This window comes from Coturnix japonica, chromosome 2, assembly GCF_054131305.1.
Source record: "Coturnix japonica strain WE chromosome 2, WE-NBRP24, whole genome shotgun sequence".
Lineage (NCBI taxonomy): Eukaryota > Metazoa > Chordata > Aves > Galliformes > Phasianidae > Coturnix > Coturnix japonica.
This window is the reverse complement of record NC_140664.1, coordinates 115,391,079-115,415,000: the sequence shown is the minus strand read 5'-3', so window position 1 is coordinate 115,415,000 and position 23,922 is coordinate 115,391,079. Positions and strand designations below refer to the sequence as shown.

Sequence of the window (23,922 nt, the reverse complement as noted above, 5' to 3'; positions counted from 1 at the left end):
CCATCCTCTTTCTACACCATGAGTTTTAATTCTACTTGGAAAAAATGACACAGCCGATCTCACAGTCTTATTCTAAAAGAAACTTCCCAACTGAACAAATTAAATGAAGAGATGGAGAAATTAAATGAGATGTTAGAACAACAGTGGCCTTCAGGAATCTTGATTGTCAGCTAATTACTACATCCTGCACTCCCTCTTCTTCAAGTCAACATTTATAAATTCTGATAGGAGACGATACAAATTGGAGTGCTCTGGGGAATTCTAGTTCAGGTAAGTCTTATAAGTTAAAATACCTTCTGGAGCCCTAGCTTGGTGTTTTAAAGCCACAAAATGTCAGGAAATGTCAATGAAGTAATTCCCAGCACTCAGACTGGAAGGGATATCAGTCACTTGACAAAACTGTGCAGTAGCAAGCACCGAGAACTGTTTGAGCTTCCTAGCTGGCTAATGAACTTCATTTGCTTAAGTTCAGGCCTGACACTTTCAAATTGTTCTTAAATTTTATGATAATTCACAAATTCATTCAACTCTTTTAGAGCTACATTAACATGTCAGTTATACACATACAGCCAACACAGTTCCCCCAAAAGGGACATTGCCTTCTTGGTGCACTTTTGACTGAAAGGCCAGGTCAGAGGCCTTCATTTACCTACCTGTTATTTCAAAAGTGATGGATAGCAGAGGTGCAGCACTAGCCTTCGACTTGCTCTGTGACTGACTTTCTGAAATAACAGGGAAACGCCACCATGAGTATGTGAGAATGGAGGTCTTGAAGTCACCCTGACTGAGACAGACAGACTAGCAACAGCAAACTGCACTGAAATGAAGGCGTTTCCTCAAAGCTAACACTGGTAGGTGTCTTGCTGGCTTTGCTCCATCCTCAAACTGCCCCTAGTTTTGAAGTAATATACACTGGTTGGCACATTTTTCAGAGCACTGGAACTCTGTTCTTCTTGAATTCATGGTGTGAGGGGAGCAGGAAGGAGGAATGGAGAAACAGCACTTCTTAAACCTGCTCCCACACATGGAAACACCCCAGAGCTGCTTTGCAAGTGAAGATTCAATTCACCCGGAGTTTGAGCTCGTGCAAAATTGTTCTCATGTTTATGCATCCAAAGACTAGCTACATTTTAATCAGCTTTCTGGGGCCTGCAGAGATTACCTCTGGATGGGCTCTGTGCCTTCCTGTCACACTCTGATAAGGGCCGATTTCACACCCGCCTAAGCCAGCGAGACTTCACAGCCTACCCCAATCCTAATCACCATACTGAACAGTAAGCTGCCACGGATTTTATTGTTACCTCTGTTTAGCTAAGAGTTCTTACTTCTTTACTCTGTGGCAGGAGCATCAAAACTTTGTTCCACAGAGGCGATTTACTAAAAGCCCCTGGGCATTTTGATTTGCATTAGTTGAAGCAGCTTGAAAACTCTTTCTTTAATAAATACAGATGGAAGCCCATTGAACATACAAGTCACACCCTGATAGTCCAAGTACTCATGCTGAAAGAGATTTAGGCACTAACACTACCACTAGTGAGTGCCTTTAACTCTCAGCAGAAACCTTGCTACCCCGCTGCTAGTTCAACTCTGCTCTAGGTACTGCATTACACACGGCTTTTATAAGGATATCCCTTTTCCTGGAGTATGTGGCTGTATTTATTTACTTATTTTAATGCTCTTGTATTTTTTTACAAAACAGCTACAGAAGAGGATAGATAAAATTTAATTAACAAGCTAAATACAGTTAGCTTAAGTCACTGACATACCTAAATTTACAGTGCTGCATAATCATGCAAAAATAACATAAAAAAAACTTCAGTTTTGTTCCACACTACTAAACTAAGTAAAGAATATTTCTCCTAAACTACTTTCTATTTTCTTATGGAGCTCTGCAGGCTGTGACAGTCACAAAGAGCAGTCTCTCATTCAGTTTGGTGAAAAAAAAAACCCATGAAATTATTTTGGCCTTAAGTCTTCAAAGTGTCTTAGAAATCTGACCAAATCAAGGAAAGAAAAATGAATTCCCTGAGAATGAAAAGTAGTCATGTTTTCACACATTTCTACATTGAGTTTAATTTCCAGAATTGGTATATTACATCTGCATCTCACTCTTCACAGGTTCATCATACAGCTCAAAGATACATGGGAGAACTGCAGTAGACAAAGGAACAAAATGCAGTATTTCTGACCTTAATTCTCACTTGTTTTCTAATTGAGATATATCCTCATAAGACAATATTTTTCAGTAAATATTAAGGAACAGTAATTCATAGTCAGGAACCAACATTTGCATCATAAAGAAATTTCTTATCCTGCAATTAAACATTTTCATCCAAAATAGTTTTGTTGGTTTTTTTTGTTTAAGCTTGGATTTATGTAACCTGTAATGTAACATGGAAATCGTGATAGAAGACAGCAGCTGTCAAGTAGCAATGGAATGCTGAAGTGCTCTGATTTTTGAAGACTAATTGAATTGCAAGTAAATTAAATTTACCTTCTTTTTCCTTGAGGGAATTTAAATAGGAGAGGAGATTTTCATTAGCTTGCACACAGTACACTTCCCGGGTTTGAATGCCACCTCCACAAAGTGCTGTCTGATTTCCTCGCCTTTTATCCTGTTGATTGAGTAGAGGATCAACGCGGCATTCTGTCCACTCTGTGGTCCGCCATCCATACCTGGGTCAAATTGACATACTGTACATATAAATATTGTCTTGGAGGGAAGAAAAACTTCATATGCAGAAAAATATAGGTGTATGTTCAGATAAGCTAACTGTACTGACAGTGACTTTCAGCAATCATTAAGAACTAGACAGTCTATATGAAACAAACTAAAATATCAAATAAATGTGCATGCTGAGGAACATAAGAGCCAGAAAAGGAGAGGCAGAAATAAAAACACAACCCACAACAAAAACAACTAAAATAAAACACTAAAGCAAAAGTCTCGAGTTCATCTTTGATAAGAGACACAGAAGTTTCTCATGAATATCAAGGTAAAAAAATAATATTTTTATTATCACAGGTACCATTTCAGTAAGTTCCTTTCTCACTGTCAAGAAGATAGTGTCTCTGCAGTGCCGAAGCATACTTGCTAGGTACTGATGAATGATGAGAAGCTGTGAGCTTTCTAATCAGCACAGGAAAGAAATTCTGTGACTTGGAGCTAAGATCCCAGTCAGAATTATGAACCACAAGAAATGCCACAGAATTCTTTATCCAAGAATCACTTTAAGGCTAAATCAAGCAAACTGCTTCCCACTGTGGCTTGGATAAGTGTAAAGATGACATTTCAACTCTTAAATGAAAAATAAGGACCAGAGTCAAAGGTGGAGATGCAAAATGGCTTAACATCAAATGACATTTCCCCAGTCCCTCCTGCTATTCTGGTAAAGAAAAAGCACAGTTGGAACTTTAATAGTAGTCTTGATAAGTATTACAGCAATCTCTTGAATGTAGGGTGCTTGCTGTCATTTCACCTAAACATTGAACAGGGTTATTTTATTTACTGATAATAAATAACGGCTAATGGCTCTCCCACTTTCCATTTGGGGCCTAGTCTTTCTTTTATTGTGCTCTAAAGAGTCTCATTAAAAAGTCTGTCAGCCAGAGATATTTCTCAGCTTTTTACTATGTTCAGCAGTTCTTCCAACAGAATACTTCAGAAAACAATACTGGCAGAAATGGATATAAAAATCAAACCTATTATTTCAGTATTGCTTTAGTAATGATTTGGTTGATATTACTGGCCATGTATGCTTAATTGAAATTTTTCATTTTAGTATAGGGAGAACTGAACTGAAATGAACCAACTTACGTAATGCATGGTGCTACACCATCTCCTTGAGTAATGCACTGCTCTGTTTCTTCTAATTGAGGGCATTCACTTTCACTGCCAATAGGGAGCTGCTTAATGGTCCGTGATCTTGTACGATTCCCTTTAGGGGTTGTCATGTCAAAGCAGGTTTTAGAGCAGGGGGTCCATTCTGACCACTCTGACACCTGGCACTCCTTAGTGATCACACAGGACTGGAATGTAATTGGCAACTTGTCTTGCTTGCAAAAGCTGGAATAAAAGAACAACATTACAATATTCAGCATATATATGAACAGAGAGATGTGAACTCCTACAGAAAAATGCTGTCTGTTGTAACAAGCAAAGTCAGTCAGTATTTATAAAGTTGTTAGATTTCAATCCACAGGTATATGATTTCAAAAGTCAGGTAAAAATGCTTTTTGTTAAACCAATTCAAAACATATATCATTAGAAATGATTCGCATTGTCATCCCTTATATTTGTATTAAAATATAAATCTTCTAAGTATGTATGAAATGCAAAAGAGAAAATAAACTTTTTTTCACAACTTATTTTCTATTTTTAGGTATGCACAATTATTTTTCTTGGAACAAAAAATGCATGAAAGACCAATAACAGAATCAAGTCATATATATTGAATACTTGGACACTGTTTGCTTTATTATCAGCTGGTGTATTGCCACAGTAATATTGCATGGTCTAAACCTCTCCCATAAAATAGAGCCTTTTCTACTACAGTGAAACATAGCCTTAATTCCCTGTTCACATGAGTCTGTCATTTCATTTCCATTCACTAGTTGCTTTAACCACATATTATGTATGCCCATAGGTTGTTAGCAAACTTTTCTCCTTCCAAATGCCTCTGCATTTTCTAAAGTTATCCTCCAACTAACCTATTTCTAACTTTCCATCTTCATTCACAATAGGAAAATGAGAAATACTGATGTTCAAACAAAATTAAACTGATTGTAACTTTAACTCCTTCATTACAATTGCAATATAGGTGTGCATATTAAGTCTGTTTTGTAATGAAATTCTGGCCTCTAAAGTAGTTAGACAGGAAGAAGATTTATCTGCAGATGGCACAATGAAATGATCATTCCAATAATCAACATTGCAAGTGTTACTTCCATTGTTTTAATTAAAACAAACACACACCACCATACAGAATAATTAATGCTAACAACTCTGCTGCTATGTAAAACTTTGCTATACACATAGCCAGGACTGTGTTGTACTGCTGTTAACAGAACTTCCTAATACAAGAAGTAGGCATCCTTGATGAGACTAACAGGAGATCTATTTAAAGAGTACTTCTGCATCTTGCTAACAGAAAACCTTGGTTTTGGAGTCAGAGTCAGCAGGTTCTGAAAGGAGCTGGAAAGATTTGTGGTCGATATATGGATACTGAAAAGACTAGACAGATATAGTTTCCATTATCCCTAGTACATCCCTAACATACTTTGGACGATGGAGGAATACAAAGGGAATAGACAAAAAGAAGTAGCCAAAACACTCAGTGTTTAAACTGTATCTTCTGGGCAGTTTCCTAGGCTTGGTCAATGTAATATGATTCTTCATAAGACAAATTGCATATTCTCATTATTTGAAAGTTGGAAAACAAAACAGAACAAAAAATATACATTACATACACCATTTATTATGCTTTAGAACAGAAACTATACCCTATCTAAGGTGGAAGACGCTCAAGGCTGCTGAGAAAACAGTTCCTTGACAGTGCCTAGTGGATATTTTTTCATTTTCCTCTAGTCCCATCTGGCATAGGACTACAGTAACTACTGACAATGTCAATACAGAAATTACTAAACTTCTGCTATTAGATTCATTTATCCCACCAAGGAACACATTTTAATGACTGGAGGATAGATCTATTCCTTATGGATTCTAACATGAACAGTACTTGCAAATCAGTGAACAGATGATAAATCATTGCCTCATCCCAAGTTTGTTTCCAGTGTGACTCCTAGGAGAGCAGATAAAACCAATCTCTTTACTTATACTGTGACTGAGGCTGAATATAATTTCACATACATCTTGCCAGTGAAGATGCATAAAATTGCCACTGAAAAGGAGCTTTGGTGAGAACTAAGTAGATCGATTAGTTATATATAATATTTTGCTGTGGACCTCACACATCTAATTTTCTTTGGGAGAGGTGTTACATGAAAAAGACTAATTATCGATCTCAGAATTTGGGTGTTTTTTTGTTTTTGTTTTTGTTTTTTTTTGTTGTTGTTGTTGTTGTTTGTTTTTGTTTTTTTCTTGTTTGTTTGTTTGTTCTATTAAAAATAATAGTAATTCTCTTTTTACACTGAAGCTAACCATCAAAACCCTGAAGTTGTCTCTGGCTGTGATTCCTACATGGCTTCATACAGAGACTGCTTCCTTCCGTGACAAGGGAAACCTCCACTGCAACACAAAGTGTACCAGTTCTTTTGGTAGATCAATGGATTGGAGAAATGAGACCTTGAGCTGCAATTGAGCTCAAAAAGATATGTCCCTTGCCACCACCTGAAACATTATCCCGGTGGCTGACAAACAAATCTTATGGAAACAGGTCACCTCAGAAATAAATGAGTCAGGCAATGGGATTCATTTCCAAAATAACCACAAAGAGCATGACAGCGAGTGGGGATATAACATCCTTTATCATGCAGCAACCAGCCTCTGGGAAAATTGAATAATACAATGGACTGTTAAAGACCACACTGAGAGAAGTGGGTGCTGGGACATTCAAATATGAGCCAAGTAAGCTAGACCTGCTCAGTCATACCTCTTATGTACTGTAGAAGGAAATCAAGTATCTGTAGTGAACATGAAAAAACATGCTGGGAAGACAGCCTGGGTTATTCCTGCTTCAGGCAAAGGCAAGCTTATTTGTAGGATCACTTTTCCTCAAGGACCTGGGTACACGTGGTAGGTGATGTGGAAGAATGGTAAAGTCAGGTATTTAACTCAAGGGGATTTGATGTTGTTTGACAACAGCCAATAATTTGAACTGTATGAAGTTAGCAATTGTATAATACTGCATATAATCACTACTATGATTGTTATATGCCTTAATAATGGTATTAGAGTAAGAATCACCCAGATTAAAGAAGAATGAATTCTAACAGAACAAGATTTAGGCTCAACATTATTCATCATCTCTCCTGCCCTGAAAGACTGTTATGAGGGACCCCAAAGGCATGGACTAAATCAACTCCATGGAAAATTTAGATGAATGGCCCACAGTATATAGGAATGATATCTGTGTGTAAATCAAAAGGTGATGAGGGTGTACAGGAAAGGAATAAGCTGTAATACTGTGCCAGTTTCATCTGGCACAGAGTTCTTACTTCATAGTGCATTGCTGGTTTTGGTTTTAGGAGAAAAACAATGTTGTTAACACACCAATGTTTTAGTTATTGCTAAGCAGTGAAGTCAAGGACATTTCATTTTATCATTCATTTTATCATTTTGAAACACACCATCCACTGCCTCACTGTGCTCACATCCACTGTTTGGTCTCCATAAATGCTCAGCAAATGCTGACTGATGTCAGTGGGTGCAATTTTTACCTCGCAGACGAATTCAGTGGAATATGTATGCTTCACATACAGGCCATGTCAGATGCCATTCTGTCAGATTTCCCTTCTGCTCCCATTGTGACATGTCAACAAAATATGGAATACTGGAGGGAAGGTTCAACCTCTACTGCCATACCACCAACATCTACCTATGACATCATGGGCCAACATAATGAAATAGGAGGCATTACTTTTAGTGCAGAACTCTGTGTATGTGTTATTCTTGTTTATATCTTTTCTTTCTCTTTGTTTCCAAAACAGTAACAAAACAAACAAACAACATGCATAACAATGAAAAAGAAATCCTGTTCTATCAAAATATAGCACCTTATGTATATGTCTTTTGGAGGAGTACGGTGTACTATCCTATCTGAAGCAAGGTTGTGCTTTGAGGAAGTATCACTTAAAATTAAACATAGGATGGGAAAGCAAAGATTAGGGTTTATAAACAGGTACATGACAGTGTGGAAAGAAAAGGCAAAACCAAGTAAATGTCACAGAGCTTGAATGAGTCTAACTGCTATTAATCCAACATTGAATCTATTCCCAACCTCAAAGACTTGAATTAGATAAATGAAGTAAAAAAAAATATGATGTCGGTTCAAAGGGCAAAAGATAGGCCATAATTGCTGCTCAACCTCTTTTAGAGATGTGTGGTTAGGAATTTGTGTTTAGTCACGTTCTGCAGCCTCACTTTTGCTCTTTGCAGCAATAAATAAAAAACTAAACATTGTTTCAGATAAGAAGATTCCCCATGGGAATTTCAAAGTAATTTCAGGGATAATTGAGGCTATAGACACAAAGAGAAAGAAGCTAGAGGCATAGGCCTGGAGCAAAACCACCACAGTACCTGTGTATTAATGAGCAAGTTGGTAGCTGAAAGTAGCCTTTTCACTGAGCTTTTATATGTGTGATAAAATTGCATTAATCAAGCAAGTAAATCAATTCTTTCTAAAGTACCCCAAATTTCTGTTAGAGAGTGAATCATAATTTTACAATTTTTAAAAATCAGAACAATTTGCCTTTATATGCCAATGACCTGTTAAAGTGTCTGTAGTCTTAGTCTGAACATTTATCTTTTAAACAGTATAGAAAAGTTATGGAAAAAACAATTTTAATTAACTTCTCTATAAATCCAACTAGGATTTTTTTATTATTATTTTCATAGAATCATAGAATAATATTTTGTTTTGTTATTATTATTACTCTCAACATATAAAGCCAAAAACTTGGGACTCCTTACTGATCTCTACATTGATACAGAATAATAAGTTTTCTGTAAATTATTTATTTTATTCCATAATCTTATAACTTCCATCTACAGGTGAGGGTTTTTGTGTGGGTTTTTCCTCCACACATTGATGGACTTCTAACTGAAAATTTAGTGAGAAAATACAAATAAGATGGTTCTAACCAATGATTCCTACAGTCAAATATCTGTCTTTCAATAGCCAAAAGATGGCACAAATGGAAAGAGGTCAAGTATTTGGTCATGCTTTTCTAGCGTACTCCCATTTTCCAGCAAACTAGCATAGTCTTCCCAAGCACAAGTTACATCTTTGCAGTGAAGAACCCTTCTGTGAATTAATGCAGTTACTATCTGAACCTGGCTAAGGTCCTGGCATCTGTTTCATCTTGGAAGCCATGAGTTACACATCACTTTTACCCACCAGTAACCATAGATAGGTTATTTCTGATTTAAAGACACGCTGTTATTTTCAATTCCTGGCATTAGGCCTTACATAACCATACTCTATGCATTCTCTCTATAGCACTGATGAGCCTAGAGACTTCTGTAAGCTTGGTCCTCACATGTCTCTTTCTTATTTCCAAAATATTTCTTTCACCTAGTTTTTAACACAGTTATACCCTACAATCATGGGCTCTTTCCTTCTAAAACTGGGCAACTCTGACATGTAAAACTGGCCTGGATTTGAGGGCTCTCCAAGACTCATTCTGAGGATGCCCCAAAGAATCTGCAAATAAGAAGAAATGTGAATAATCCAAAAGTTAGTGGAAACATGAGTCCACACATCCAATGTTTTAAGGGTACATCATTCTGAAGATCAGTTTGCTGTTTTTCCCAGTACAACTGTTCTTCATGTTCAAATACTACAGAGCTTCCATGCAGTATTCATAATTTAAATCCAAAATTGTACAGCAGAGAGAACACTGTTCACAAGAAATTTTTTACCCAGTGCTGAAATTTAACAAGAACTGCTATTTACTATTTTTACCTAAAATGTTAATACAGCCCAATTGAAAAGGTCAGTGTAAATCAATTAAACTGTTCAACATTTTTTTATTTGTCTGTGCTACTCTACCATGTCTTCATCATTCCTTCACCTGTATCAACATTCAGTGTTCGGTTTCTTTAATGAAATAATGAATTAATAATTATTAGAGCTATCACCCTTTACTTTCCATTACTATATATATTCTCCTGTAATTCTGATATTTATTTTTTTCTCTATTTGATTTCCCATTTAATTACATATAGACTCTCCTGTACTTCTGAAATGAATAGCATGGCTGTGGTTCAGCAGGGAAACTGATGCCAGCATAAACTTTTCTCTCTCACAGGAAACAAAAGCCAGGGGTTAGAGCTGTAATAAAAAAGGACTTAAGCAGAATTTTACATTTAAACTAAAAACTGTGATCTTTCAACCATGAATCAGTATTTGATGTGGTAGTAGACCACATCCACAGGCTCTTTGCCCTTCTGGCTCTAGAGTTCTCTGTAGGTTTACTTACAGGTTTACTCAGGCTGCTCCAGTCCTGGTGTGGCTGACCTACCCTCATCCCTGATGTGGAAAACAGACACAGCTACAACAAACCATCGTCAGGAGAGCTCAGCACATCACCAAACTCATACAAAATATGCCTACCTCTGTTGTCAGGAACCACACCAAAGCAACACAGGCATTAGATACTCTACCCCCTTAGAGATGTCTAAGGAATGGATTCGATCCATCTTTCCCCTCTGTTTGCTGAGCAGTTCTACCCTAGAATCTGAAGGAACTTCATTCGTTTTGAAGGTTACTCCATGTTTATCAAAAAATACAAACTCTCCTTGTATTTCAAAGTGAAACCCTACCAATATATAATAATTGAACACCTAAGTCTGAATGAATTAATATTTACTCTAAATCTTCTCTCTTTTTGTTGCTAATGTATATAATTATTTAAATTTTTCTACAGCAACCCTGAATGATCGCTCCATTGGTCAGATTACACTAGAAAATCCAGCAGCAATTATTCTGAATTTATACAGCTGTGTTATTTGGGATTAAGCTAATGATACTGCTGAAGTAGTTTCTCCTTCTTTACTGACCACCACAGAAACCTAAGAGATGCTCTGTATAAGTAATAGAGATTTTGGAGTCAGTATATGGAAACAAGAACAAGCACGATGTCCCAGTCCGTTACAAGAAGCTATTATATTTTCTACACAGTGTTCTCATCAGAGAGTTCACACAGTGTGTTGGGGTGCATTAATCACTAAAAACACAAATACAAACCCTACCATTCTTTCATCAAAGGTACAATTGGATTTTGAAATAGATTGCTATAAACTCTGCTACAGAAAAAAACCAGCTTATTTTCTCATAAATAAAATTAAATGAAAAGAATAATTCTGTTTATTGAGCAGGTGCTAGACAGAAGAGATAGTAGAAAGCTGATTTAAATCCATTATTCATATTATCCCCAATAGTTACTGAGAAGATAAAAAATGTGAAGTCTAGTCAGCCTTGAGAGATTCAGTTTAAGTTTGGAACACACTCGTTTGTTTAAAGGTTACTGAAAATGCACCTGCATTTTTTCCTGGTGGTGAATGTAATGAGTATCCCTCATGACATAGTTCTGATTCATTTTTCCCACAGCTGCACTGTTTGTTATTAGTTGTACTGTACATTGTTCTGAGGAAATGTTAGTACCTCACAGTATAATGGTCTGTTAGAATCACACAATAAGGCCTCTCTTACTTGTTTACAGTCCTAATACTGTCCAGATTAGTGCTTCTCACAACATTATTCCCATGTTTCTTTCACAGTTTAATTAATCCAGCCAACAAATACGTACAGCCAAAATAGTTTGGAAGAAAACAAAACCACTTCAGCTTCTGATACTATGGAAGAAAATAAACAAAATAAAAGTACTGTGTGAAAGTAAAATATATTGGTTAATACGATTAATAAACCACATTTTAGATTTGCTCCCTGTATTCTGTCCATGTCAGTGTGCAATTCCAGTTTGGATGTCTAAATAAAAAGGTCAATATTAGGAGCTAGACTGGATTTTTTCTTATCAACACCATCTAGGAGGATGCTCTGCACATATGATGAACCACAACATTATAAAGCTTATGAAGAAAACAAGAGAGTACTGAACGTCCCAGATGCTTAGCAGTCAAATAATAGAAAGAATAAAATAATGAATTCCATGGTGTTATTGAGGGGCTGTTCAAAAACTGTGGTGTGCTAACAAGATCAAGAAATATTGAGCAATTTGCCCAGGTGAACTTCATGAGGTTCAGCAAAGCCTAGTGAGAGGTCCTGCACCTGAGTCAAGGCAAGTCCCACTTATCAATAAAAAAAGGGGTATGTAAGGATAGAGCACAGCCCTGCTGAAAGGAACTTGGGGGTTCTAGTGGATGACAGCTGAACATTGCCAGCACTGTGCCCTCTTGACCCAGAAAACCAACTGTATCCTGGGCTGCATCAAAAGAAATGTGGCCAGCAGGGCAACGGAGGTGACACTGTCCCTCTGCTCTGTGCTGATGAGGCCTCACCTGGAGTACTGCATCCAGATGTGAAGTCCTCAGTACAGGAGAGATACAGACCTGCTGGACTGAATTCAGAGGAAGGGCCCAAATATGATCCAATGGATGGAACATCTCAACTACAAGGACAGGCTGAGAGAGCTGTGGCTGTCCAGCCTGGAGAAGAGAACGCTTCAGGGAGATCTGACAGCAGAATTTCAGTATCTAAAAGGGGGTTGTAAGAAAGAATGGCAACAGACTCTTTAGTAGGGTCTGTTGTGATAGGACAAGGAGAAATGGATTCAAACTAAAAGAGGGGAGATTTAGATTGGACATAAGGAAGATGTTTTTTACAGTAAGGATGGTGAGGCACTGGAACAAGTTGCCCAGAGAGGTGGTGAACATTTATGAATACAAACAGTGGATGTGAGCACAGTGGTGGATGGTGCTTTTCAACAGTGGTGAGAGCAACAGTGGGTCCCTGTGCTGGTGTAGATTTTTGTGAGCACAGCCTGCAGGCTCTAGCTGATTCCTGGGAAAAATGCATAATGGACAGTGGCTACTATGTTAAATATATATATATATATATATATATATATATATATATATACACACATATAGTGCTTTGTTGCTCTATCAAATCATGTAATTGTGTTCTTTATAGCTATTGTACTTTCCATGAAAATAAAAAGGAGGCATTACTTTCAGAGCAACCTACATGATTATTTTGGAATGTTAAAGTCAATTAATATACCTATTTTCTCACAACGAGACAGAAAAAAGGCAGTATAGAGGAATATTATTAAGATGGTCAGTAATAATTTGAATTAGCCCCTGAGATCTTTGATCTCCAACTAAATTAAGAGTAGAAATTCTACTTAAAACACATGCATAGCATTAATTTGTTCATTTGTAGAATTTATGGCCGGGGATATCATCAGAGTATCAATTCTGCTTTTCATTATATTACAAACTATTCTATTTTGCTAGGTACGACTAATTATTTGTATCTAAATAAATATTTATTTCAAAAAGCATCCAAGCTTGATGATTCCTGTAAAAAATATATTAATGCTATACATCTAAACAACAAAACAACTGTTCATTATGTGAAAAGAATTAAAATACAGCGTGGATAAATAAATGGTTCACTGCTGGTGTTTCAGTTACTCAGCACAGTGTGTACATTTCCATCTTAAATCTAGATTTTGGCATGGTGTGTCAGATGTAGAGCAACACTGACAAGCCACTGTCAAAACAGCAGCCTCAGTAAGATGATGGAGCAGGTACTTAGAATAAGAAGAAACACCCATTGAATAATATTATGCATTTCCACAGCATCTACTGCCTCAAACAAAATCACATTAAAAATCTATGGGGAAGCTGCTGACTTTCACATTCATGGAAATTCTAAAAACAGAATGGAAAGTGGTAGGGAAGCAACTATGTTTGCATCCTGTTTCTCTAATAATATTTTACAATTTTGTATCACAATGCACCTAACAATTACCCCTCAGTTTTTAGTTATCAGGAGGTTTTTCTTCCACAATAATTGTCTTCTTCTCTCTTCTACATTTGTTAACAGCATGTGCTCTGACTAATTCCAAGTTAATTTATCAAGACAACTGCGTACAGCTCATAATCCAAATATGAGATATTTACAGGTGCTCTGCTACTTGAACCCTCTACAGCTTCCCGCAGTTTGGTGGGCCTGGAGACTTCCTCTACAAGAACAGCTACAGACCTTCCTTTCCAATAACACAAGAAGCCTCCTTCAGACATGCAGACATGCATACTTTAACCAGGTCCTCACTAAGCTGAAGTTTGCTTATGCATTTTCACCTCTACCACCAGCCCACTCTGCTTTGCTACCCATCCCTCTGTACTCCTGCACTGTGCCTCCCTGAAGCTACTTCACCATCACCACTGCCACCTTCACATGCTGCCCTTCCTGCCTTCTGTCCCATGGGGAAGCCCAGAGAACAGAGTCCTTTAAAGGCTGTTTTTAAGCAAGGGTTATTTGACAGGGAACAACAAACAAAGCTGCTGCATTGTATGTCTGAAATTCTCCATTTTCTGTCTCACAACACATACATCAGGATGACTTTTCTCCTTCTCAAGATCAATGGCATATGGAAAGTGACAGGTTTATGCTATATTTTTTGTAACTCACAGTCTTCACGCAAATGATAATGGACAGTGAGAGCTCATAATGTGGAAGGAGGCATTTGTTCCATGATTCACGAGATGAGTACTGGGTTAGGACAGGGATAGACCAATGAAATAAAAATGTCACCCTAGAAGATCAGATTCTGTCTCTTTTCTAGCCAGTGATTTCTAAATATCACTTGCTCATCTGCCTAAATCAGACAGTTGTTTTCTAATTCTCTGGGTATCCAGCTGAAGACTTATGGTCAGTAACAAGTACAGTGGATGTGCTTTATGCGAGTACAGGTCTACATGAAGTAACCTGAAAAATCAGGCATTATATACCTCAAACTGTGTGCCTAAAATTAACAGGGCACTTCAGTAATTGTTACTCCATTATTAACTCTCTTCTCTCAGTTATAAAGTTGGAAGAAACAAAAACTCAGTCTCTCCCAAACCCGGAATTAAAGTGTAAAGTATAGAAAGTATATTAAGTAAAGAACAGTAATGGTATCATTCCAAGAGAGATTAATTCATCATGAGGTACAGATATATTTCACTAGGTACTGCACAAATGCACAGAATCAGTGAGGGGAATAAGAAACAGTAAAATAATTACTCTCCAAGGAGGACAAAGGATTGTACCGTTAAATGTATAAAGCAGCTAAACCAAGCTGCCCATGAAGAATTCTGATTTTTTTTAATTTTTTTTTAATTTTTGAATGCTTCTATTTCCCAACACCATTATACAATACTGCCATTGCATATGATTTCCCATCAAATAAATAAAAGCCCTGAATATAAACAATGCCTCTTGCATTATAACCTCAAGCCATCAATATTCTTCTGCTTCTCAAACAAGCCTCTGCTACAAAGATGCTGTAAGGGATCAGTAATCACTCTGGGGGGCAACTGAAGCCAAAGAGCTGCAAGGGTCTGCTTCCTACTTCTTTTCCATTTCTTCTCCCATGCAGACAGGAGCTTCTTTTTTGAAGTTTAAGCAAGATAATGAGCTACATACAAACAAGTGAAAAATAAATGTGCAGAATGGTGGTGTTTTGGGTTTTTTTTTAATAGTTACTCATAGCTTTAACAGAACTCTTTTACATACAATCCCACTTGCAGCCTTTTGGCCCAACAGCCACAGCCTGTCACCATGAGCATGAGCCAACCAACCAGAGGGAAACTTGATATGTTTTGTCAGGGAATTTTTTGCTGAAGTACAGAACCATACAGGTCAAGAACGAACACTAATTCTGTTCCACGTATCTACAGTTACAAATGCTTGTGTCCATAACCTGCTCCTGTCTTTCCAAATTTCATACCCTTTCCCAAGTCCAGAGGAATCTTACTTAGCAAAGACTTTCAGTGAAATGGTGATGAATGCTAAAACACTGCAAAAGCAAAGTATTATTTCCTAGGCTTGTATAAAAACTTCCAAAACATTTTTGTTAATATTTTATCTGCAAGTCTGCTCAGGAAAACAATTTTGAGGGAATGACTGAGATTAAATGCTAAAATTCTGGTGAAAAAGAAGAAAACAAAAACAGAGTATAAATTGTAATAGAAAACAACAGGCTTAACATGAGGCACAAACACCACAACTTGTAATAGCACAAAGAGTTGCAACTCCAATATTTTTTTACACACACACACTGTGTTTCTCTACATTGCCAGTTTTTAGTCTAATGGCTCTCTGTGGGACCTCTGACTGACTCCACTTTCATCAGAAAAAAGAGAAAACATTTCAGAGGATCAGTCCTCTACACTAAGAGTGACACTCTTTTAGTTCTGCTATATATCCAGGGCAGTCATTTTGAAGACATTTTTAATTATTGAATTCTCTCTTCTCCACTAATTCTATTTTTAAAGTGCTTTCAATGCATCAGAATTTCAGACAGAGGGAAACAAAAAAGCAAATATAGGCTGTATAACAAGTACCTTGTTGCAGAACAAGCAATACAAAATCCAATATTTCATCCTTCACGGGAGACTATGTATTGTTCACTTGGCAATGAAGTGTATAAATTACACTTTGATTTTCTTTTTTCACTTCTCTTTACCATGACTGGTGTGCTGATGTATCTAGAGAATTTGCCTTTTTGAAGTTTTGCTGACAGCTTTACAGAATCATTTTCTCTGGAGCATCCTTCTGAAACTTGTTTTTTGTAACCCTTTTTATACTGTATCAATTTTGCTACCTCTGCAAAAATATTACTTGCCTGAGGGTTTTTCTTCTTCCAGTCACGCTGCCAGGGGGCTGATTGTTTCTGATTACTAAAGTCAAAACTCACTGAAAATGAACTATTCAATCTGAGGAGCATTTCACATGAGCACAGCAGGTTATCCAGTCACCTTACTTGTCATATTATTTAGTAACATGCCTACTATGGATGGAGATTATAAAAATCGTTTTACTGGCTGCACTGACAACCCAGGTAGAAAAATAATTCTATTGTTTGAGATTCTGGAAAGGTAACCATAGAATAAAGCATTTGACCACAGAGTAGAGAACACAGAATAAAAATAAACTGATAGAAATATAGCTGACATATAGTTTGGTCTTTTAAAAGCAAAGGTGCTAGAATTTCTCACAGGAGTCATTTAACCATTTTTTCTTGTTTTCACTGTGCAACTGGAAGAAAAAAGATTATATGCTGAACTTGATGGGAAGACTATTATATTATAAATCCTTTCTACATTTACAACATAAAATTGTATTCATTAGACATCAAAATATCCACTGCATCATTTATATCATTTTCTCTCCAATGAAGAATTGTTCCTACATTGTACCATCTATTGTTTCTCTGCCTCAGGCAACAGAATTCATCCATTTTCCTGCTACAGCCTGAATATATGGTGCATTTATGGTATGCTGAGGTGTCTGCAATTAAGACAGCATTACTGATCTGAATGAATTCAAGAGCAAGTATAAAGATGATGAGAAATGTATGTCATAAATTGCCAATTATATTTTATCTTTCTTGTGCCATTTATCAGAATCTCAGCACAGGAAGGTTCCCCTCACCAACTTCCTTTTTTATTTTTTTTTCTTCCTCTAAATATTGTCATTCTGAATTATTTGTTTAAAGGTAGGAAATCTTGGAGACTTTCAAACAGAATGTCTGGCTGCTAGCTACTAGCAATTGGTGTGTTTAATAAATTATTCTTTGTATTTAAAGCATAATGACATTCTTGGGCTGCAGCACAGCGTGGGCTGCATAATGTGAACCAGGAAGGGAAAAGGTAAGAGCAACTTCTTTCTGTACCACCACCAAGACAGTGCTGCAGTCAAAAGCTGACACTGTCTGAGCACTCTGGCTTTGAGATTCCTTGTACGGACACTAATTCAACCCTAACTCAGAGTTATTCAATGATTACTTCCCTCACCATTCCTGATATGTGTTTCTAACCTATTCATATAAACCTTCAAAGATGGAAGCACCACAAATTCTCCAGTCTTTTTCAGAACTTCTCTATGCCTGGTATAAGGAAGTCTAGTGTCATTCAGCACCTCTGTGATTAAGACTGTTTTTACTCTCCCTCTACATCCATGATATATGGAGATTAACTCATCCCAGTCTTTGTTCTGACAAGATTTTACATGCCATTAAACACCTCACATCCGCATGCAGTCGTACTACCTCCCAGCTAAACAACCCAAGCTTTCCAGTACTGTAGCATTAATCATCTGGACTTACACTGACAGATATTTGGGGGTGTGTTCATTCAGCCATGGAGAAATGAAAATTTTATATTAATTTGATGTTTTGTGATTAAATATACTTAAAAATGTTTATCATCCTTGAAAAGCTGTAACTAGGCTTCTGAAAGGAAAGGCTGAAGCTACTGCAATTTCTATGATGGAACGTTAAACTGGCATAACAGAAGCTCCAAAGAAAAGTACCCTGAAAAAAGCTATTAAAAGCCTACATAGCAGAAATGGATGTCAACCTGATCCAGCAAGGAATCTTACCCATTTCACAAATGAAGTAAAACTGATTGATCATGTATTGGAGAAAAGAAAGTAGAAAGAATAATGCTGCAGTCAGAGGAAGGTAGAAGAGATAGAAAGAAGACTTACAGTTGGACAAAAATGTTCTGGATGATAAGAGGGAAATACATGAGCTAGCAGGAGAACATCAAACAAAACAAGCAAGTGGAAAATCATATGGTTGCAGAAAAGGGCTCAGAAACCTATGGAAAGAGTTACAGAAACAAAACACAAAAACAGCTGATCATGAAAAGTTTACCACAGGGAAATAAAAGAAGGAAAAGATGCAAAAGCAAATTAAAAATAGTGGGAAAAGGTACACACACAGAGGTTTCATGGTCTTGGGAATTTCACTCTAGGAAGCTAAAAGGCCAAAAAATACTGCATGTTATTTTCATAACAAGAGGCAATGGACAAAATGCTGCACTCTCAAGCAGTATCTTCCTTCTGTCATATGTCATACCCAGACTGTTCTGAAACTTTTGTGCCTTGCAGGCAATAACATCACCTGTTCCAAACATGAACAACTCATTAAAATCTGCAGGTGAAAACTTGCCTCAATCCACAGGAACAGAGCTGACATTTGATAAATTTCATCAAGTTTTTAAGAGAAAACAGTGTAGACAGAGAATATGGAGTTAGCATGGTTTAACAGTGTGCGTTCATGTGATGCTTACTATGATCCCCAGCACAGCTTGAACATTTGTCACAGAAATGTTTTGATCTTGATGAAGGATATTCATACTGGAAATAGTGCAAGTGGTAAATTGGGACCTGGGTTTGTGTGAAATAATACCAGCATGCTGTTATGTGTGCTTTATCTTAGAGCTAATAGAGACAAATAATGATCTGCAAGTGAAGAAACAGTGATTACCTCAGAGCAGCAGTTTTCCCATTTCTGTGAGTACATGTAACCTGCCTGGTTTGATACCCAATTTGTATGTCCCAGTATTTGTTGTCTTGTCTGTTTTGCCTGTTTCGATTCCTCTTCTTCTTAATTAATTCACGAGCCTCGGGATCCCGAACTGCCTTTTCTCTGTCCTTTTCTTTGTCTTTGCTCTTCCCCCGTTTTCTTGCTTGCCTTATTTGTCTTGAATGGGGCACTGAGCACACGCTCCATGGTCCCACATTTAGGCTATAGAGGCTTTCTTCAGCAGCACATGGGCTAGACTGGCAGACCTGAAATTCAGTGAGATTTGGGCAAGCAGACCCACCAAACTGAGGTGGGGCCACCACATGCCGAGTTCGATGCTGAAGCCCACTGCCACAGGTCTTAGAGCACTCTGTCCAAGGGGCAAACTCAGCCACAATGCAGTCCTGGCGGCATGGAATGAGGCATGCCTGCTCCTGGCGGGGCTTGGGCTCAAAGTACTCACAGATGACATCCTCAGCAGGCACCCCATTGGACTTCTGGATGCAGGTGATGTCTCTTGTCTGAATGCCATCCTCCCCTCTGAGGCACTCCTGGGGCTTCTCATGGCTGCGGGAGAGGACAGGCCGGCACTGGTCCCACGTGCCGATCTGCCAGTCGTACAGCTCCTTGTGCCAGTCACAGACACGGAAGCAGCTCTGCTGGTTGTCCGGCCGCTCTGGCTGCTTGCAGTTGGTGGGCAGCGTTGTCCAGCCCTCCACATGGGCACACCATACTGCTCGAGTCTGGATGCCACCTGGGCCACATTCATCTCCCATGCATCTCCCCCACGGGCCTGGAAAAGAAGAGAAGATGCTAATGTTGCACGCCTAGTTGCTCCCTGACCATGGTGTGAATCCAAGCTGAGAGAATCAGTTTTGTTTTTTCAGTATCTCTAAGAACTTCAGGCTTAGAGAAACACACACACACACACACACACACACACACAAAAAACAAACAAACAAACAAACAAACAAAAAAAAAAACTGGATTATTCTCTTATGATTATGGATAGATTTCAGTTTTTATCCTAGGCAAATTGAACATTTAATTTCAAGAACATACAAAGGAATTAATCTCATTAGTAACCTAAGAACTGAGCTATCAGAAACATGGTTTTGACTGAGAAAACAGGAGGCAAAGTTCCTACCTGCAAGGCATGAATCTAATACTTTCTCTCACTTATATGAAAACTCTTTTTTGGACTGCCTTAGCTTTTGCTTCACAATTCTATTTTACTCCCTTTGTACTCTTTGTACTCATTTTTCTTCTGCTGTATTGTGTTAAATAATTAGAACAAGACTATACATTTTGGGGAAAAAAATAAAAGCAATTTCAGGTAGCTCACAGCTATTCTTCAGTATAGGAAAGGAAAAGAAAAGGAAAGTTAAAAAGTGCTTGTACCAGAAAAGCTCTGAAATGGTTATATGGAAGAAATGATAAATATGATATGATAAATATGATACGATAAATAGCCAACACATTTCTATAATTAGTGACAGTGAGATCAATAAAAATCTATATACTTGAAAGCTGACATAGCTCCTTTTTCTATTATTGAAAGTTTCAGTCCTCACCAGGCCCTATCAAAAAATGCATAAATCATATGATAAAGAACTGTACTTTTAATTTTTTAAGGTCTCTCTCATAAAGTTCTAATCTGGAAAGTGGTATTTACACATTGTGTATTGACTTACTGTGAGGAAAAAAGAGCATGAGCAGTTGAGGAAAAAAAAGAAAAAGAAGCATAACAGTTTCACAAAGAAAAGACATCTACCTGCAGACAGTTGGCCACTCCAAATACATTTTCTCTGACTATGGAGTGCTACTGTTCCATGAAAAATCTGGGTCAGGCCACTCACTCTTTACTCATCTAGATAGCCCCAGAGATTGTACCAAGACCACTTGTGAGTAAAGCTGCAGGAATTGTAGGGTGGAGACTTTGTTATTTCCAAGACAGGTTAACAGAAGAATTCTGGTTACGGCACACCAGTAAGTTAAATTAATTATAGCCGATACAAATTATTTAAAGAAGTTTGTGTTTGAATTACTGGAAGGAATATGAGTCCTGCCTTAGTACTGATTCCCACTGACTTTAAAACTCTCACCAGTTTTAATGTAAATATCAGCAATTGCAGCCCAAAAACACAGTCATAGCCTGCACTGAATACAAAGAAGCTCAGCTAGCAGGTCATAATAGGTGGATGTCCCTTTCCACTCTGCTCTTCTAAGACACCACATGGAGTACTGTGTTCAGCTCTGGTACCACCAATATACAAAGCACATGCACCCAACAGGGTGAGTCCAGAGGAGGGTACTGAGGATGAGCAGAGGGCTGGAACACCTCTCCTACAAAGAGCTGTTCAGCCTCGAGAAGAAAAGGTTTCAGACAGATCTTAGAGATGCTTTCCAGTACCTAAAGGGGCCTACAGGAATGATAGGGAGGGACTTGGTGTAGTGACAGGACAAGGAGTAATGGCTTTAAATTAAAAGAGGGAAAGTTTAGATTAGACATAAGGAAGAAATTCTTTACCATGAGTGTGGTGGCACTGGATGTAGGGGAATTTGCTTGTGGCAGGGATTAGAACATGGCAGGGGTTAGAACTAGATGATTGTAATATCCCTTCCAATCCAAACTGGAATGATTACTAAACACCAACTTCAGTAGCAAACTGGGGAAAGGAGGGAAAGGACTGATGTCAACAATTAATCTGTGTTCCTCATCGTAACATTTTTGGGCCAACAGTGAGCGCACCTCAGCTGAAGAGTTTGTGGTCCTAAAGTCCTAAGCATTAATGTTAGGTATCACTGTCAGGTAGCAGAGATCAATTCATTGCATGGAAACTCCTCCAGTTGTTCATTATTATGATTTGCTTGTTTCTTGCAGATAAAGTCTGAATAATATTTAGCTAGATACATGAAAAAATAAATATATCTTGAATTCAAATACATTTCAATTTCCATTTCAACAAAAATATCCTAAGCCATCTCTAACCAGCCTACTACAGATGACATAATCATTGCTCTATTTAATTTATGTGTATTTATACAGAGTTGATGTACCACTTCTTCAGAATACCACTTTGAATTCTTGCCAAACATTAACAGAAAGAAAATCTAGAAAAACTATCAAAAATCACTGATTAAAGCAGAAATTAAATAACAGTGTTTGTAATAAAGCTGAGCTTGCAAACTACACATTTCCATCCCAACAGACCACTGCACCCTGTGTATACCATGTGTACTCACTGAAGAAACCCTTCTTTTTACAGGTCTTTACCATACTATACATGAAGAGCAGTTTGGAGGGGAATCTAGCAAATTTCTAGTAATGGACAGGTGCATGGACAGACTAAATGGCATTCTGCTTTTGCTGCAAAGTAGTATGCAAATTTATAAAAGCATGTCAATGAGTACCAGCTAACAACATTGATGCGGCTCTCAGAGAAGACAACTAAGCAGCACCTCTAACTTTATGTAGGTTTATAAACATGTTGCTAATGTTAGTATTGTATTGGATCCTCCTCTTTATCTACATGAAAGAGGGGGAGGAAGGAAGAGACAGAGGAATTCCTATTTTGTTACTTTCTCTAAAAAGGGAAAATAAAATGGAGGCGAACATTTCTAACTATATGAACAGAAACTTTGCTCAAAATTATTCTGATAAATAAAACATCCTTTTTCCATTTCCTTTTGAAAGCACTTTCTGAAACACAAATTAACTAAAAGTTATCAGCTTCCATCTGTACACAACTTTAAAATCTCCCATTAAATTATTCCACATTTGATTACAGAACTAGGAGTCACTTTTCCTAACAAGCACCTACCAGAGGATTCATGTTGCCATACATTTACAATACAGACCACTCAAAAAGAGATAGGATCATCTGCAATTCCCTTTACAGATACCCATCTCTCTCTCCTGATGAAATAAATAAATAAATAAATAAATAAATCAGTCTACAAAACTCATTCATGTCTTAAGTGTCCTCAAAGACATTGTAAGGGTCAGTGCCAGATATGGCTCATTCGAAAATAATCACAGAAAAGCAGGCAAATAGATATCTCTGAACTGAGTAAAGTGGCTTTGCAATTTGATCCAAACAACAACAACAAAAGCATCTCAAAGTAATCCTAATCCACTGTCATTTTGGTTTTCATTGCCATAGATTGAAGTGAAAGCATGCAGCACACGCTTCCATTATTCCTTTGCCTGCTGGTCAAAACAGCACTGAAGACTCTCAACATTTGATGAATAAACAAAGCAAACACAGACATTTTGAATGATCAAGATCATTTTGAGGCATGAGATAATCAAGTGCAGAACACCTGCAACATCTTTTTTTATAATAAATCATTATTATAGGCAGTACTTACACACTTTCCTATGTATGCAACTGATCTGCAGATTGAAATTCATACACGAGACTGAAGAGAACATACAGGCTGACAGCCAGGAGCAAGTCAATCTGTGTTCAACGTGGACTGCAGACATTTTTATATACAAACTTTGGGGAAAAAATTATCTAGCAGAAGTTCATATAGCATAGATATGCAACTCTGCAAAGAAAGATTAAGAACAACAAAACACCCCACACAGATTTCAACAACCACCATCTCTATGAAGGCTGCAGGGGGGTGGGGGCAGCTGCTCTTTCACAAATCCTCAGCTGATGCTAAGCACTAGTAACAACAATA

The 23,922-nt window shown here is 37.6% G+C and overlaps 1 protein-coding gene across 8 annotated transcripts in view; it reads right to left on the bottom strand.

Moving 5' to 3' along the window:
- THSD7A (thrombospondin type 1 domain containing 7A) overlaps nucleotides 1-23,922 on the bottom strand; it is a 257,860-nt gene that overhangs the window by 100,850 nt on the left and 133,088 nt on the right. For 5 of the 8 annotated variants that reach the window (XM_085538562.1, XM_085538563.1, XM_085538564.1 and 2 more), the window contains 4 exons: nucleotides 19,189-20,020; nucleotides 3,818-4,066; nucleotides 2,495-2,676; nucleotides 654-722 (listed from right to left, as the gene is read on the bottom strand). In XM_085538562.1, coding sequence (XP_085394688.1) covers nucleotides 654-722; nucleotides 2,495-2,676; nucleotides 3,818-4,066; nucleotides 19,189-20,020 — 1,332 coding nt within the window. The remainder of the gene's footprint in view (nucleotides 1-653; nucleotides 723-2,494; nucleotides 2,677-3,817; nucleotides 4,067-19,188; nucleotides 20,021-23,922) is intronic. The other 3 variants (XM_085538566.1, XM_085538568.1, XM_085538569.1) reach the window with 1 other exon arrangement.